Source organism: Pyxicephalus adspersus, chromosome 2, assembly GCF_032062135.1.
Source record: "Pyxicephalus adspersus chromosome 2, UCB_Pads_2.0, whole genome shotgun sequence".
Lineage (NCBI taxonomy): Eukaryota > Metazoa > Chordata > Amphibia > Anura > Pyxicephalidae > Pyxicephalus > Pyxicephalus adspersus.
This window is the reverse complement of record NC_092859.1, coordinates 144,689,987-144,707,956: the sequence shown is the minus strand read 5'-3', so window position 1 is coordinate 144,707,956 and position 17,970 is coordinate 144,689,987. Positions and strand designations below refer to the sequence as shown.

At 37.1% G+C, this 17,970-nt stretch overlaps 1 protein-coding gene across 3 annotated transcripts in view; it reads right to left on the bottom strand.

Moving 5' to 3' along the window:
• The window catches only part of AGBL1 (AGBL carboxypeptidase 1), a 359,716-nt gene that overhangs the window by 263,756 nt on the left and 77,990 nt on the right, over positions 1-17,970 (bottom strand). For all 3 annotated transcript variants that reach the window (XM_072402703.1, XM_072402702.1, XM_072402704.1), the window contains 7 exons: positions 17,026-17,197; positions 16,800-16,867; positions 13,708-13,821; positions 7,702-8,228; positions 3,751-3,834; positions 3,329-3,418; positions 1,988-2,136 (listed from right to left, as the gene is read on the bottom strand). In XM_072402703.1, the coding sequence (XP_072258804.1) occupies positions 1,988-2,136; positions 3,329-3,418; positions 3,751-3,834; positions 7,702-8,228; positions 13,708-13,821; positions 16,800-16,867; positions 17,026-17,197 (1,204 nt within the window). The remainder of the gene's footprint in view (positions 1-1,987; positions 2,137-3,328; positions 3,419-3,750; positions 3,835-7,701; positions 8,229-13,707; positions 13,822-16,799; positions 16,868-17,025; positions 17,198-17,970) is intronic.

Sequence of the window (17,970 nt, the reverse complement as noted above, 5' to 3'; positions counted from 1 at the left end):
TGCAATCCCTATTTAATGTACAGCGCTATATAAATCCTGTTTATTAATAATAATAATAATAATAATATATTTCTATATATATATATATATATATATATATATATATATAAATATATATATATGCTATTTTTACAGGCCATTGTGCCAAGAAGTATGGAGCGATATGCAGAGTGAAAGCCTCTTGATAACTCTTATTAAAACAATAATTTCAGTTAGACAGGCTAAGCCATTCAGTGACAACATCTAATACTGACATATTTAATGTTTATTTGCTGCAATGGTAAGTCTCAAGAGAGTGTAACTTTTCCCTCATATTCTCCAGTCATTACTAATTATAATAATTAGACCTGATCACAGGCCTACAAATTTCAGTAAACACAAAATGTACTTTGACTGTTAGACTAATTAATGAAAAGAAATGAAGAACATTTTTTGCATTACAAATAGTCAGGACACTGACATGTTGTTTTTCTTTTGAGTTTTAACAAGAAATATGACCTCTGATGTAATTCCTTGGTATGCTCAATTTTTTTAGTTAACATTTACTCAGTGGGACAAGATAAGAATATGTTAGCATGCACATCTATTTATAGATTGCAATGCTTGATTCCACCGGAACAGATTTTAGATGCTATAGTTTAATTAGTCCTTAGCCCAGAAAAATATGGTATATACTCGGATATAAACTGATCCGAATATCAACCCAGGTACCTTTTTTTACCTGAGGAAACAGGAAAACTACAATAAAACTACATTAACTAGAGCAGTTGACGCCAACCTGGGCGTCACGGACCACTAATTTCACGGATTCCGGACTGCGCATGCGCGGGGAGCTGTGTGTCACTCAAATGGGAAGAAACTTGCCCCCGAGTGACAGCATGATGTCAGAACCCGCCCACTCTCCAATCGCAGGTCTGAGCCTGCAATGGGAACGTGGGCGGGTTGTGTCCAGAGACAATAAATACATCCACGGTGTGTTATTTTTAAAATGTTTATTTAAAAGGTAAACAAAATCACATAGGTTCATCTATACATCTGTATATATTTTTTCCCATTTCTACAGCTTAAAATATTGTGTGATTTTGAGTTGGTTATAATTGATTTCTTGCTTATAAAAAATCTTTCCTGCAGGTTTATTGCCCACCAGTAGATGGAGCTGTGTCCTCTTGCAAAGTATGTAACAAACTCTTTAATATATTAGGTATGTTACACACTTTGCTTCAACACTGAGTATTAAACCATGATTCTTTTGTTAGTTTCATTTGCAGGTCAAATCTCACTCAACTATACTCGAACTTATATGTTTTTTTTTATTTGGATAAACTGCACTCTGCAAATTCCAGGTAAAGATAAGTAATCAGAGAAACGGGGATGCTTGCATCTGTCTTCCATCAATGTAACATTCTCCAAAAATTGCCAGTAAATCAAAATATAAAATATATTCACTTTTAAATATGGGAAATGGGGTGCAGGCAATCCAAATGAAATATCCGCAACCGAAAGAGTCCTTGCATTTCATCAGAGATTGATGAAAGCAGAAGGAGGGTATGAAGAGACCAATATAAAGTAGATGGTGCCAATGTAAGCTAACAGGTATGAGAACATGAGAGAGAAGCATATTTATGGCTCTATTTATACAGCAGTATTCACTGTTAAGGAATCAGTTATTGTCATTGATACACATGAACTTGGGAGATTCTTCACAAAGGAATGTTTTAATGAATGTCAGATTTTGTGACATTGTTCATTGATCCAGGAACCCTAGGGAAAATTTGCTCTAATCAGCGTATGTAACTATCACATGGTATATACCTAGCCTAAGGATATTGGAGGAAAAGTTTCCATGCCACCCACTTGTTCTCCTACACCTACAAAATTGAGAAGGGTATCGGCACTGATCCAACTAAATAAACAATATGATGCAGGGCAAAAAGGATTGCAAAGTGCACACATTATAGAGCAACGAAGAAAACAAAAGTTTGCTCACCATAGTTAAACTGGCTGTTGGACTTTTCACAGTTTATGAGATTGAAGCGGTAGGGAACATTAGCCTTCATTGCACTGACTTCAAAGTAGAACCATTGATGATGTTCATTAGTGTTGATATCTGCATTCATAATCAGGTCATATTCAAACCTGCAAAAAGACAATATGGTGAGATTGCATTTAGTAGGATGAACATCATCATTTTACAATTTGTCATCCTTTAAATCTTATTGTCAATTCGTAACTGGTCTGCAGCCTTAGGGCAGGTTCAAATCTGGGGCAGAAGCAAGCAATCCTGTGTAGCTCCTGGCAGCTCGCACCTTGCTATCTGCCTGGCACTCGTTCTTAAAGAACCAACCCTTGCAGATTTGGAAGTGGGCATCCGTCAGTATTACTGAACTGTTCACTGCCGCCCCCAATCATTATCCATTGAGTTGCTGAGAGAAGAATCTCTGTGTATGGTCTCCCCCGAAACAGCGGGTCACTGGTGTGATGAAGTGGTCACCACTCCCTACCCTCACTGACAGTCTGAAAGTAGCTAAATTCTGTAACTGGTTACAGGTTATCTTTGTACAGTAAATATGAAACGCTGTATTTACTAAACAATGACAGGCTAATTATAGGTATAATGAAGCAAGAAGTACAAAAGCAAATGCATCATGCATACAGTACTTTGGTTTTTATTTTCTTCTGTTTATTTTGTTCTTTAAGTGAATTGATTTGCTTTGTATAAAGTTTTAAATTACCTTTGTTTGCATCCACATTCAGCATCCAGCATGCTGTGTTTACCCCAAAATGATGCAAATTTAAGCATGGCAAGCATAGCAATCAAGTAAACACTACTCCACGTCAAGATTGAAAATGAAAATTCAAAAACTGTTTGGAATTCTTCCAAACAGTTTTTCAGTTTAATGTAACAAATGCTACTACTGTGCACTGGAAATTCCATATATTGGCACTGAAATACTGATGTGCTAAGATCTTAGTACAAAGATTATAGGTATGGAGTATGGTGAATTTCCAGTGTCATTCAGTAAAAGTACCTAATCATAGGGAGTGAAAGTTAAACTCTTAATTTTTTTATACAATGCTGACAGGTAGGCATTTTTTAGGACAGATGTTCCTTTCTATCCAAGATCAGTCTGCCTTCCTGTCAACTTTCTTTTCTTATAATGTACATTAAACCATGCAAGTCCATGGTCTTGGTACGATTCTCTGCTGGCACCAGGTAACTCCAGTGGGCATTTGTTTTGCACATGCAGAAATAAAGTGACCAGATTCCCAGCACCCAAAAATAATCACTTTTTTTGATAGTTCCCACCAACTTGAACCAGATACTTACTCACGCACTTGTATAACTTTTCTGAGATTCCCAGATTCAAATTTGGAAAAAAACTTCAAACAGTTCATCTGTTCACAACCTTCTTCAATGCTGGAAACACAAAAGAATTCGTAGAGCATAAAAGACAGCAATAGCCATTACTATAATGATTGACAAGTGGAGTTATCTATTCTAATCAATACCTAGACGTGCTTTAGTTCATTCAATTATTTTCACGTCTGTGGAATTCATACAATCTATAAAATTGGATTTACGGGAGAAACTACATGACGGTAACATTTAGGCTAAGCTTTGTTCTATAGCATTGCTATATGCATGCATGAGTGATAGTCATTGCCTATTTTCATTGCTCATCAGAATAGCAAATTAAATGTACGCAATTGTTTTGTGAATGGAAACACGTTAGAAAGTAATAAAAATACCTTGGGTTTTCCAAGTCAAACACAACTCGGTTGAGCAGACCACTGGGATTCAAATGTCGCTGGATATCCTCAAAGATTTTAATCCTAAAAATGGAATACAAAAAATTGGTAGACAAATTCCAACATAGATCATTTCCCTGTGTTGTTCAAGGCACCTGTGTACCTGTACCTGTCTATTCTATTTGATGGTTTTTTTCTATTGGTATAAACATTAGTGGAAACAAAGTGGAAGTATAGTGCAACTTCGCAAAATACAGGATAAGGCAATTGGTTATTGAGAGACAGGCAATGTCCCTTCTGCAATAACCTAACTTGCCTGATCCTGTTGGGAAAAAAAGCTGAGCAGCTCAGCGTCAATTGCTATAAAAACCCGGCAACTCAAGCTTCCCTTGCGATTTCCAGGAATGAATGAACTCCCTTGTGTCCCACGCATGAGTTACATCATCCCAGCATGGCCACTCAAAATGGCCAAAGATTGTAAGGAGGAAGAAGAAATGAAGAAGGATGACATCACCTTGCAATGGAATGGGGTTAAGTGAGTAGCATGGGGTTAGTTCTGCTTTAAATAGATAACACAATTCTAGTTTCTAAATTACTACCAGATGAAAAAAGTAAATTTACTTACATGTGCTCGGAGAATTATCCCATTCCAAGCCACTCAAGAGGCCAAATACTCCAAGCCCAAAAACAGCAAAGTTTCATAATTTGCATTCCTGACTACTATTACAACCAATCATGCATGTGCATGTATAGACTCTTCTGGTAACAAGATCAGAATTTTGGTCTGCTATCTCAGGTGAAATCACAGGGTACCATCGCATCATCAATCAAAATGATTTGTTATATGCATGGTTTACATATTGTGCAACTTAGCTCGAGCCATAGGTATCCCCATTGTCATAATTGTCCATTTCAAAGAATCTACTCCTATCATAGATAGAAAGCTAATTGTCTTCACAGAATAGTGGTAAAGAAAGATCATGAACAGGTGTAGTCACATTGACTGAGAATACATGTTCATGTCCTGTGAAGACACCTCTAGGGCCTTTGGAAGAACAGAAAAAAAACAGCCAGAGCCGTCCCAGATGAATACAGTTAGCCCTGGGACATTTGATCAGGTATAGTTATTGTCTCCAGAAAATGTATTCTAATTTTTACTATAACTCTATCAATCTTGCAAATTTAAGATTATGACTAATTAAAAAAAAACTTGTCCTATAGATGCTATACAAATGTAACACAATAGCAACTGGCTTCTATATAATGATAGATCAATGTCATGCAGAATAGTCATGCCATGAATCAAAAACCAGGGAATAATTAGATCTGTTATAAAAAGGATATTGTTGTGCCTTATGCCAGAATTATGATAGAAGCAATGCGGGGAAGATGAGAATTCATGAATTATTATATACATATGGGAAGATCAATTATTGTGCTTTATCTTGCAAGATAACCTACAGAATTGTAATTAAATTAAAGTGAAAATCTTCATGTATACATTGCTTGAAATGTCTTGCCATTTGTTTTTCACTCATTTTTTTTTTCTTTCAGTCCCCAGAACAGTGTTGATAAGATATTAAGAGAGATTTAAGAAAAATGCAGTTAATATAAATTTTATAGACATTTATGTAAGAAATGGATTGGTGCTTGCTACGATAACCATCCTGGATTTATGTTCTTTTCAAGCAGGTTTAACAGCTTAGGCAGCCTGCTTTGTGACAATATAATGCACTTTTCATTACAGCCTCTGCTAAAGCAAATATGATGAATTAAAGTGTAAAGCAGAGAGCAGTGAACTTCTCTCTCTACGGATATGCAGGCTTGAAAATCACACTGTAGGTACAAATGTTCTGTGTAGGTTGATGTGATAGAGGAAGACAAATTCTAAAGAGAAGATGTAACATACACAAATGCAACACCAGAAGAATTATTTTATCTGTAAGCTGGGTGAACGGCATTACTTTCCACTTCAATCGCAAATGTTAAAATGTTATACCGCAGCAGAACAAACTGATCTGAGGACATTAATCCATATATTATTAGCTGGCTTTGAATGTTCTTCTTAAATACTACCAAGTGATAGATTAGAGTTACATTGATGTTAAAACTTTATTTGGCTCTTGATATTCTTTGACAACAAAGGTGTAACAAGAAAAGTTTGCAGGCACTGGTGTCACTGTCCTGGGAATTTAGCTTTTCAAGGGCCAAAGGGCCAAAAGTGGGAAGGGGTCAGAAGGGGACCTCAGATGACAATTTTTGCTGCATGGTAGTTGAGTTGTGTGCATCTAAACAGAAAACTCGGGGAAGCTTTCAATATCCACAAATCTATCCACAGGAAATAGGACCCTGCAATGCATAATGATGAAGCTGTATTTTAGAAATACAATAATATGTGAAATCATTTTGTAGAATGGATTGCCAGTTTCATTGTATGCTGCTGGATAAAGGTACCCAGGGTTGTAGAGAGGTGTGCACAGGTGGGATATCTGTGCCCTCACTTTTTTTCAGGAATGGGCACACGTGCCCACTCTTATTTTGCAAAGAATTATTTGGTGGTCTGCAGCTCTGGCCGGTCCTCCCCCCACAGGGTCAGAAGAAGGACCCTGCTGAGGGGGGAGGGTGCACTGGCCAGAGCCATAGACCATGTCTCCCGTATGGAATTGCAGGCTAAGGGCGGTGGGTGGGTTGTCTCTCTGAACACAACCTGCCCACTCTCCCATCGCAGACTCAGACCTGCGAAAGGAGAGGGGGTGGGTTCTGGTATCATGACATCACTCCATTTGAAGTTTCTTCCCCTTTGGGTGACATATAGGCAGGGGTGTAGTTGGGCGGGCAAATTTACCTAACAATGATGCACATGGATAGTACCGTGCCCCTTCTTCTTTTTTTACGACTACACCCCTGCAGGTACCATGCATTTAGCTTGACTGAAGAATGCACAGTACAATTGGCCTTATTTATTAAGCTCTCCAAGAATGGAGATGATAGACTATCATGGGCAAACCTAGGTGATCCAGCAAACCTATCTTCTTCAGTTCTAGATAGAATCAGATGCCTTCTCAAAGCATATCTGTATCCTCAGCCACAGACATACAAGGATTTATTAATAGTGGACTACAGGATCCTTCCTGGATACAATCTTAACCACAATTTCTTCTTACCCATCTATTGGCTACAGTCTTTGACAGCGAAGATGCTGCTAGCTAGATCAGTAAAAATTTGGATTAATGCTTAGATTTATTATCCAGATATCTTGCCCCCCACCTACTTTTTTAATTGATATAATACAAATGAGCTAGTAAGAAGAGCATCGTTCTCCCAAATGTCAACATACTTACTGCAAGCACTCCTTCACCCAATACCAGCTGTCAAGCAAAGCCTTCATTATCTGGATTTACATGTGCACCATATACCATAAACATGGATTTACTAAAATTTGAACGGCAAACATTTAAAGAGTTAACTGTTATACAAAATGCTACAATATGCAATATATCTACCAGACTGTTGTTTCTAAACCCTAGGGCTCCTCCAGAGGTTTCTTGGGATACACTGAGCCATGACCACTTTGGGCCTTCTGGGCCAGCTCTGTAAAACGCATTCTCCCACTGAATACTCAGCTAATGTAATGTGAACTATGGATATAGCAATTATAGCAGGGGTCTCTAAGACCTGAAGGTTTTTTTAATGGTTCCCCCATAATAAAAAGATTGAGAAATGCTGATCTAGACAGTGAAAGACAATGGGACTTGTCCTAAAATCTAATGCCTATACACTCTCATACCATTGCTCCAAAAGTTTTCCTAACTTGTAACAATTTACGTCAACATATGGGTAGTTCATTGATAGCACTACCCTAAAGCAACAAGGTTTGATGTTTTAGGTAAGATCTAAAAATAAATGCAAAAAATAAATACATGGCTTTAAGAATTAACTTAGTAGAATCACCTCTGTGATCCGAACTTCTTTTCTTCAAGCTTGCAGGACAGTAGTGGTGAAGAATGGCCCCAGAAATCTGGGAAAGCCAAAACTCTGTAATTAGGAACAGATTTTGTTTTTCCTGCAACAGTCATGTAAACGTGAGGGTCATGAAAAGGTATGTTGCCCTTGTGCTGTTCCAAAAGTTGTTTTACCACCATATGACTTTCAGATTCATCAACACCATCGGTTAGTTTTGGTTTGCAAGATTTGATACATTTGCTTGGAAAGCTTGATGCACCACAAGGCATACTTGAACATGAAGCTGGTTGGTCTTTGGTCTGGTGATGCTCCTTAACCAACTCTTCTTGCTTGTTTATATTTCCCTCCTCCAGGATAGATTTCTGGCTGGAACTTGCACTTTTATTTATTTGTGCCACTGTTGCAAATGCGTCTCCAGATGTTCTTGGCTTAATACATCCATTACAATCCTCCATAATTCTCTCAGTGGGTGGAATGTTATGTGCATGGACGTCTTCCATTTCAGATTCCTTGTCCTTTAAGAAGCCAACAAAGTGAAATTGTAGGAAGATTGTGTAACGAACAAATAAATGCATACCAAGTACATGTCTGTGCTTTTGTGTCATAATTATGTTTATGCAAAAGTAGAAGACTAAGAGAAAATGTAGCAACACAAATAACATAAAAACAGAAATGACACATAATACAAATTCAATTTAAAACAAGTAATACAAGATTGTAAATTGCAGAGCTTTATCTATCACAAGACACAAGGAGTAGAAAAAAAAAGCCAAAGTGCAAAGAAGACTTCTTAAGTAGATCTACAAGTTGGACTAAAGGAGGGAAAAGCTTTACAAGTATTAGGCCCTGTTCCTAAGCTCATGTCAGTCCAGTGATTTCATAGCAAACCCTTTATAGCAGCTATTTATTGGCAAGAAATTCTTCTCTTAAGTATTTTTGTTCCCAGGGAAGCAATAATTGCACTTGCATTTGTGTTGTTTTAGTGTAAATGAAAGGTTTATATTATAAAAATTTCAGGTGATTTGTAAATGAAATATTGACACTTGTAACGCATAGCTACAAAATCATTAGATTTAGTCGGTACTCCTTTCATCCAAAAACTTGCTGATGTCTATGACACACAAGCAACTTTGATGATTGTGAAATTTGGTCTTGGTTTTACAACCAAATTAGGGTTTTTCATTTACCAGCATTTGAGTTATCTATCTCAAAAAACTTAAAAATACTCCAAAAAAGTGGAAAACACTCTGCGTTGCTATTTAAAGCCCCTAACAACCCCGAAATTTCTCAATCTTTACCCACCATAACTTTGCCTCTTCTATTGACTCCAATGCATCCTATCTATAGGTAAAATGTAGTTGAAAAGTCTTAAAATGTTGCCTAAATTTTGGCTTACAGTAAACTACAGCAGTAAGCCCAGGGGTGGATTTAGAAAGGTGCAAAGTATGTCACTGCAAAGTCTCTTGATCCTCTTCAGAAAATAGGGTTCTCCACAGGGGCCAATGATGTATTCAGCAGGGAGGTCCCAAGTCAGGTCTGCACTAGGGTCAGCTGTTGGCTACGCTCACTATTGAGTAAGCCTGTAGCTCGCTACAAATGTGATGTAACTTACTAAGTTGTGAACATAAAGAAGATGACCCATTCTCATACTCCAATTTTAGTGGTGTCTTACAAGTTTACAATATGCTTTAAATTTCTGGTACTTTGGGTGCAATACAATCTATATGATAAGACATTTTTCTCTATGATGTTATTTTTTTTTTCTAAAATCTGCATTTACTTTCCAGAGAGCATATGCTAATGAAAAAAAATTTCAAATTACTTTTTATATCCATATATATCCTATCCAAGACTGGGGAAGATAGACTATCCTGGGAGAACATGAGTGATCATTAACAACTAGGATGGATTTCTTAAAAATAATTTGCTATTAACTGGCATGTTTTCAATCTTGGACCAGATTTGGATCCAGGTTTGCTGGATTACCCAGTTTCTCCCATGATAGACTATATTCTCCAGTCTTGGAGAGCAATAATAAATTATGCCCTTTGTCTGCAGCCTGATGTGTTACAGCCAAGCTATAAGAATGAATTGAGCTATGATAAGTGCATGCTAGGAAGAGAAGGGAGTGGGAAAGTATTTAGAAGGCTTCATGGTGGCTGGCAGCACTGAACAATGAATATATATTTTTTTAATAAAAAAGATAACTAAATAACATTGAGGACTGTATTGATCTTGTAACTTTTTGCTGTTGTACTGATTTATTAAAGCTTTCCAAGGCTGGAGAAGATACACTTTCATCAGTGAAGCTGGTTCCAGCAAACCTGGAATGAATCTGGTCCAGGAATAGCAATTGACTTTGAAGAAATCCATTCCAGGTTTGCTGGATCACCCAGCTTCCCTGATGAAAGTGTTTTCTCTCCAGCTATAGAGAACTTTAGTAAACCGGGCCCAATTGGTATATTACAATGCTGGGTCCTTTATCATGGATGCCAATGGATAATATCTGCCCTTAGAACCGTAGTGTTCTGGTACCTTCAGAAGACAAGGAGATATAGTGCAGTGTAATATAGTGGAGAATCATGGTATGTTTAAAAGATGAGGGGGTTTGTAGATAAATGGGATGGCTAATAGATAGAGTGTAATTAATGAAGCAGACAGACAGGGAAATCGATGGACAAAACATACATCAACAAACAGCTGACAGAAGAAACCATCCTGCAGTTCATCAATCAAAACAGCAATAATGTGTGCTTAAAATATTTGTCATAATCATATTAATTTATGAGGCAATCAGAAATGGAAGCATAACAATATGGTTTAGTCCTGCAGTATGCATATTGGGGATTAGTACCGGACAGGAAGGGTGATGGCAGGGTCTATGTTGCTGAATAATTTGGGTTTATTTGAACAGTCTGCCAGAAAGTAGAAATAATTCAGTGCAAGTGTTGTGAAAGGTAAAGATCACACAATAATAAATGATTTGTACAAGAACATTATTCAATGCCACAAGAATAATCCACTAAGAAAAACATCTTTTAAATTAGGGATGCAATGCCATATATCATAGCAATGCTGCTGTTTTAATGAGAAACTGGATGGGGTGAAATAAGACACAAAAAGGAAGAAGTAGATTAAAATTGCATAGAAAAAACCAGGTAAAACATAAGCTTTGAATGGGAATCTAGAATACATTTAGGGGTGATTCTTAGATTGTAAACTCTTCTCGGCAGGATTATCTGCTCCACCTGTGTCACTGTCTGTATCTTATCTGTCATTTTCAACTCCTAAGCACTGCGTAATATATTGGTACTATATAAATACTGTTTATTAATATTACTAATAGTTATATTAATAATAAGATTGATAAACAATTTACCTAATCATTCAAAAAAAGTGCTTGTTTTATAGTTCTGTGCAAACTTAAGGGGGCAAATGCACTTAGAAATTAACTAGAGATGGGCAATTGTATTTGAATGCACTTGAAGAGTATTTAGTAGACATGGGCAAATGTTAGAACATTGGTTTAATGACATGTGTTATTTTTATTTTGTCCACTAGGTGGAGTTTTCTTTTTTTTTTTTTACAGTGAATTACACTTGTATGTATTGTGAATGGATATAGACATAGCACCATCTAGTGGATGAAAAAAGAATGACACTCACTATTAATCCAATTTATCTGGTTGTTCACCCATGGATATTTGTGCATTAAAGTACATTTAGATATCTCTTTTTAACACATATATTCATCAATCACCAAAATTGGTACATTCACCAGTCTTAGTTTGCAAAAAATAAAAAAAAAATGCATTCTCAGAGATTGTTTAACGTGTATTATATAGTTAGAGTTTAGCAAATAATAAAAGACAGGTGCTTTTTTGTACTTTAGTGTAAATAACTTAAGGTAAGAAAGATGAGTATTATGTCCTAAAAGATTTATGTTTAAGGCCTTAATTAATGGCTTCTGATCTGCTGGTTCTCTTTGGAAAGACACATACAGCCAGAGTCACTGACATATTTCCCAACTGCTATACAAACAGCTTGGGAAAGACTAACAACTTTTTAAATGGCAATATATTTAAATAATGTGATAAACCCTTTTATTTTAAAATTTTAAGTCTGCATATCCTAAAGCTTCATTTAATCGCATGTGACTCAACTGTTACACAGCTACAACATACTTCATTAAAACTGCATTGTTCTCTCTAGTAGGGGTCTCTTTTTATCAGTGTTCTCCTATAATTCATACTTTTTTCCAATGGAGGGCCCTTAGGTCTTAACCATTGAAAATCCTTAACATTATCATCTTGAAAATTGGATTATTTTTTAGTATATATAGACTTTTCTGAAGGGGCATTATAAATAAGACCACTCCTTGGTTTAATGGGTTATTATATCCAGACCTCCTTGTGCGCAGGTGCCCAGACATGGAAGAATGTGCATATTTGTCAATAGTAAATGACCTTTAGGACAAAGTATTCCAAACCTGTATAGTGTAGCTGCTTTTAATGTAAATGTATCCAGCCTTAATAAATAAACCTCTCCAAGACTGGAGAAGGTAAACTTTCATTAGTTATCCAGCAAACCATGAATGTTGGATTTGGTCTAGGATTAAAAACATTTACCAACTAACAGCAACAAATGATTAGGAAATCTATTCCAGGTTTGCTTGATCACCCAAGATTATCCACTTTTCGCTAGTCTCAGAGGTTCTTTATTTATTAAAAATCCTCAAATATCACAACTTTTAAAATAAAATTAAAATTCCTATAAACAAGGTGGCACCAAAGATTGGGGTTTTTAGTTTAGGGTTTTTATATATAGATGTATGTAATTTACTTATCTAACATAGTTTCTGATCTGATGAAGCAGAGAAGACTTTGTGAAACGCGTTACCAAGTGAAACTCTCCTATATATGATAATTATGTATTAGGTGAAACTATTTAATTTATGTAAACTGTGTATAAAAATGTATTTACCTGCCTCTATCATACTGATATTTTGACTCTTTTATATGTTCAAATTGTTGATATTTTTTCATATGTGTAATTAATACATTTTGAATTTTACCTGTATCAAACTGTGGTATATTAACTTAAACTAAAACACCCAATATACATAAAATGGTTCGGAGTCTTACAGAAGTGTGGTTTGTGGTTAGCTGCTCCTGGGCTCTTCTATAGGTGCCTGGGAGCAGCATATAGAGTCCACTGCAGAGGTTGATGGACGTTTATTTGCGCAGTAGAGTGCAGTTCACTGTACTGCACAGGACTTTGGGCAATTCTCAGTCCTCTAGAACAATTGCAATTTAACTGCAACTCTACCGTGTTCAGCCATAGCTTAATGAAATTGAAACAGGTCTCTATTCAATGGAACTTCTATCCCATAGGTTAATGGAAGCAGCTGGCTAGTAAAGGGTGATAAAAACTATCATGTCCCGGAACCCAGTTGCAAACTTTTTTTTTGATTTGGTAGAGTGGAGAAGTAAAAAAACTTTTGTTTAGTTTTATTGCAGTTTTCTTAACTTTCTGCTTGTTAAAATGGTTTCCCCTAGAACAGGAAGTAAGGAAAATCCAACAGCAACATAAAGTTATAAAAGGATTTTTAAGGTAAGTACTGGAATGCTAGAACCTCTTTTAGGTGTGTAATATTGTCTGCTTTCCTTATTCCCGTCTAGTAAACAAGTTGTCCCTAGAATAAAAACTGAGGGGAATTCTCTCTAATGGAGCCCCAGATGTCAGTATAATTATGACAAAGGATCTAACCTTTCCCTGTTCTATCCAAAACAAAACAGAAAAACAAGTTTTTGGTATAGATATACTTTAAGTCGGCTTCTAAATGCTAAGAAACATCTGTCTTGTGCTCGAATTCCCAGGCTGGCAGTCTGCCAAGATTCTGTTGTAGCTGGTATTATTTCCCCGGGATTGGAGGGCTTGTTTTATAATGCATTTTATGTTTGCAGAATATATTTTAACATATTTAATGTCTTACCTTAAACATAAAAAGCTCAGAACAAAAAGCTTTATACTGTTCAAATTCCTCTACTGGTCGGTCAGGCGGAGGCCTTGACTTTAGTTTCTTCAAATCTGTTTCCAAATCATCATCCTAGATAAAAGGAGAATAAACGTTCAGGTGAGATAGATTGCAGAAACTAAACATTATCTGTGCTTTCCTTTTATTTAGGTCTATGAATGTTTTATTGAGTAGGACACAAACTGCAGGAACATCGTTTAATTTAAGGAAGCACTCCAATGCAATTTGTTGTGTTAGGGGTAATCAAATTAACTAAACTGACATAGCATTTGCCTCCACAATCCTACTTAAAAAAAGTTGCCAATATAAAATCTCTGTGCCTAATACTTCTTTGCCCTACCTTATTGACTGACCATAAATAATATAAGATTATTTCAAGTTTACTGAGATGAAGAAAATTTTCTGACCCCCCACACGATGTATTAGGGTACTTAAAGACTGGAGAAGATAGATTATCATGTGACAACCTGGGTGATCCATCCTGGAAAATCATTTGCTATTAGATGGCAACATTTTTCAGGTCTACTCTAGGTTTGCTGGATCCCCCACCTGGTCCTCCCATGGTAGTCTATCTTCTGCAGTCCTCGAGAGCTTCATTAAATAAGACCTAATGGGCATGATTTAATAAAGCTCCCAAAAATTAGAGAAGATACACTTTCATCAGTGAACCTGGGTAATACAGCAAACATGAAATGGATCTGATTCAGGATTTAAAATTACTTTTTAAAAATCCATTCCAGGTTTGTTGGATCACCCAGGCTCCCCAATGTGTCCACTCTTGGAGAGCTTTAATAAATGAGGCCCAATCAGTAAATGTTGGCAAGTTTATAGAAATGCCTGGCAATTACTTTAATCTATTTATTGGGACCATAAATGCAAGTATCACTTTTTCCTATTTATTCATCACTTAACCCAACTGCTTATAGAAAAGGCTTTATCAAGACACTGGTAGGAAGATTTTACTAACATGACAGAAAAGGCTCTGGAGTGAGCTGTACTATCGTGTTGTACTTTCTTGTGCCTATAGTCTAAAGTGACAGGGTGGACTAAAGTCCTGCTTTTATTTAAAAGGTTTGGATATAAATGAATACCCAATTTACTGTATCTTGGGTCACATATATGTCCACTTAAGGACTAGCTGTTGCCAGACAAATACTTTTTTACAAAAATCTCATACAATAATATATGTGTAGGCATCTGAAGACCCTGGGAATGTTATAGGTGCTACTATCCTGGATGTGATGACTTTAGACCAAGCAGGTGCAAATACCCGTCTAGTTAAAGCGTACCTAAGCTCAACATTTTTACTTTACATGAAAGGGTAGACAACCCTTATATGTAAAGGGAAAATGTTATTCATTTTTTTAAGTGCAACACACATTTTTTAAAAAGGGTGCAGCATCTCCCCTTTTAGTCTTGATTGCCTAGGCGATCAAGACTGAATGGGAGCACAGAGCCTCCAGGGATACCTACATCACGCATCCTTGGAGGCTCTGGTTGCTCGTTCTGCTCATGTTCAAGATCTCTGGGGGAAAGATATGTTGATTCAAAGCTGGCTACATCACCCGATCTCGCACCAAGATTGGGTGACGTGGCAAGAAGACCGAGGAAGGAGAAGGAAGAGAAGAGTGAAGATGGTAGCACTGGGACGAAGAGGAATTCCAGGACAACGCGGGGGTCCTGCAGGATTAAAGGTAAGTGTAATTTTTCAGTTTAGTTCCGCTTTAAGCTTTTCCTAATTTTTTTTATTGCCTGAGGAACTCTTGAAATAATTTGCAGGCCTTTGGGAACCCATGCTCGTACTAATTTATTGGTGGTTAGTAGGAAAAAAATCCTTTAGATTAGTGACCAGTGAAAAGAATGCCCCTTTACAGTGGTCGCTAAAATACTAACTTTACAGACAACTAAAACATTAATAGGAGTCATGCAGCTGGCTCTTCCAAGTGGTATTGGCCCCAGAACCATGGAGGCAATGTCAATAAGGAGGTCAATTGAAGAAAATCCAGCAATTTCTTGTCTCTACACTGGCTTCCATTTCACCTTAGAATCAAATTCAAGCTCCTGTGCTTTGCCTTCAAATCCCTCCACAGTTATTGTCCCACTTACATATCTGACCTGGTAGAAAAATACTCTCCCAGCCGCTCTCTCTGCTCCTCCAATGACCTACTACTGACTTCCTCACTCATAACCTCATCACACGCATGGATACAAGACTTCTCTAGAGCTGCTCCGACTCTCTGGAATGATCTTCCTCGTCCTATTCGGCTTGCTCCTATTTTCTGCTCATTTAAAAGAGCACTCAAAACCCATTTTAATAATTCCCCTTTGCTCATCCATTGGTATTTACATAAAAATGTAGGGGGGAGGGATGGAAGGGCCACATAAGTAGACACTCTGAGAAGACCGGAAGGAAAAATGACACTCCTGGAATAATTAAACATTCTAGCAAGTTAAAAAGACACATTTTTAAGTAGTAAGGAGCCAATAAAAAAAAAGTAGCACTGAAAGTAAGTCAATACATGAATGTTCTGTGCCCTTTCTCCGAGATTTTTGGGTGCATGTGTAAAGCATTTAGGAGGGAAACTGAATACGGTGTTATATGCAGTGCTTTTGTCAAGGGTTCTGTGGACCCCTTGGATTTCTTCTGAAGTTGCTGGAGGATACCCTTCAAGGGATCCTTGGGTATTTAAAGGTTTTGAAAGGCTGCTCCAAAGCATGACCAGGTAACTGTCAATATACTCCCAAGCCTGGACAGAGGGGGAGTGGATAAAGGAAGGTCCAAAGTGTAAAAATCCCAGACCCTCTTTAGGCAACAGGGGTCCCCATAGGGTTCCCAAATCAGTTCTGCACAGGGGCCCACTGTTGGCTACGTCTACCACTGGTCAAAGGTTTTCCCAACTTTCCAACTCCCACTATACAGGTATGTTGTCTGATAATAACTCTCAGTGATCTCATGCAGGAGTTCATGTTGGATTTCCTATAAGGCTTTATTTTACTAAATTAATCTGGTGCACATCCACTACCTCTAAATATAAGTATAGAATACTTACTTCTTCTCTGTTGTCATCATTTGTGCCATTTAAGTCTGTATCATTCTCATCTTCATCTTCTGACTCATCTATGAGGGATAAAAATGATTTATCGGAAACAATATCATTAAGCTCTGTATAATTAGAATTCAGACTCAATAAAATATATCAGTTCTATGAGATATTACAAGCCAATAAAAGACTCATTGAATGAGACAGCTTTACTTGTTCATTTATTTTATTCTACCTTCTTGGTTGAACACTTTTGCCGCGGTGATTGGTTTGGTATCTCCAGGTATGGGATATGAATAGACGCTGTTAATACTGGAGAGTGGCAGTGCGCACTTTGGGTAGCACTTTCTTAAAATCTGTATCGCGGCGCTGACTAAAGTGTCCAAGTTTTTCCAACGCGAACATTCCTAGAGAGAAAAAAGAAAAAACAAGCGGTGTGAAATATATTTAAGGAAATCAATAACACACATAAAACAAGCCTGGCTGTGTTATGAATTAAAAGCCTCCAGCTGCTTGTGAACTACATGGCGTATGATGCTGGGTGACTGGGAGGCATTCATCATCATGAGTTGACTTCAAGATATATACTATACTGGTATTTGTGAAGCAATACTGCGTGTTTTTTGTAACCCTGATGTAAAAGTTTGAAATGAAGGTGTGTTGCCATTTAACCAACGTTTGCTTGGCCCATGAAAGTGAATGGAATGTTCCATCACTGTACTGGCCACGTACCGCATATTTAGGACTTCTTTCCACTATTGTGTCGCATTACCATCCACATTATTTCAACACATGGTAACACACAAAATATGCATTGGTGAGCTGGGTTGCCATCATTCATAATAATATCCTAAATTCACCTTGCTAACACAATGTGCATGGCAACATGTACTATATTCCTGCATGATGTGCATTAGACAACCCATTAAAATGAGTGAAATGCCAAATGCAATGCATGGCAACAGAAAGAGTGTGCATTTTTAAAAGCACAGCACCGATTAATATTTTGAGACCAACTCAACTTTTTTGGAAAACAGAGGTTTTCCTGCTTTTATTTCTAAAGCAGTGACATTCCGCACATATTCCCTGATGTTGAATATTCCAGGTCCATGTGTTTTTATGGGAGCGATTGATTCTTCATCAGAGCTTGTTTGCTGATTATCAGATTCACTGCTTTATA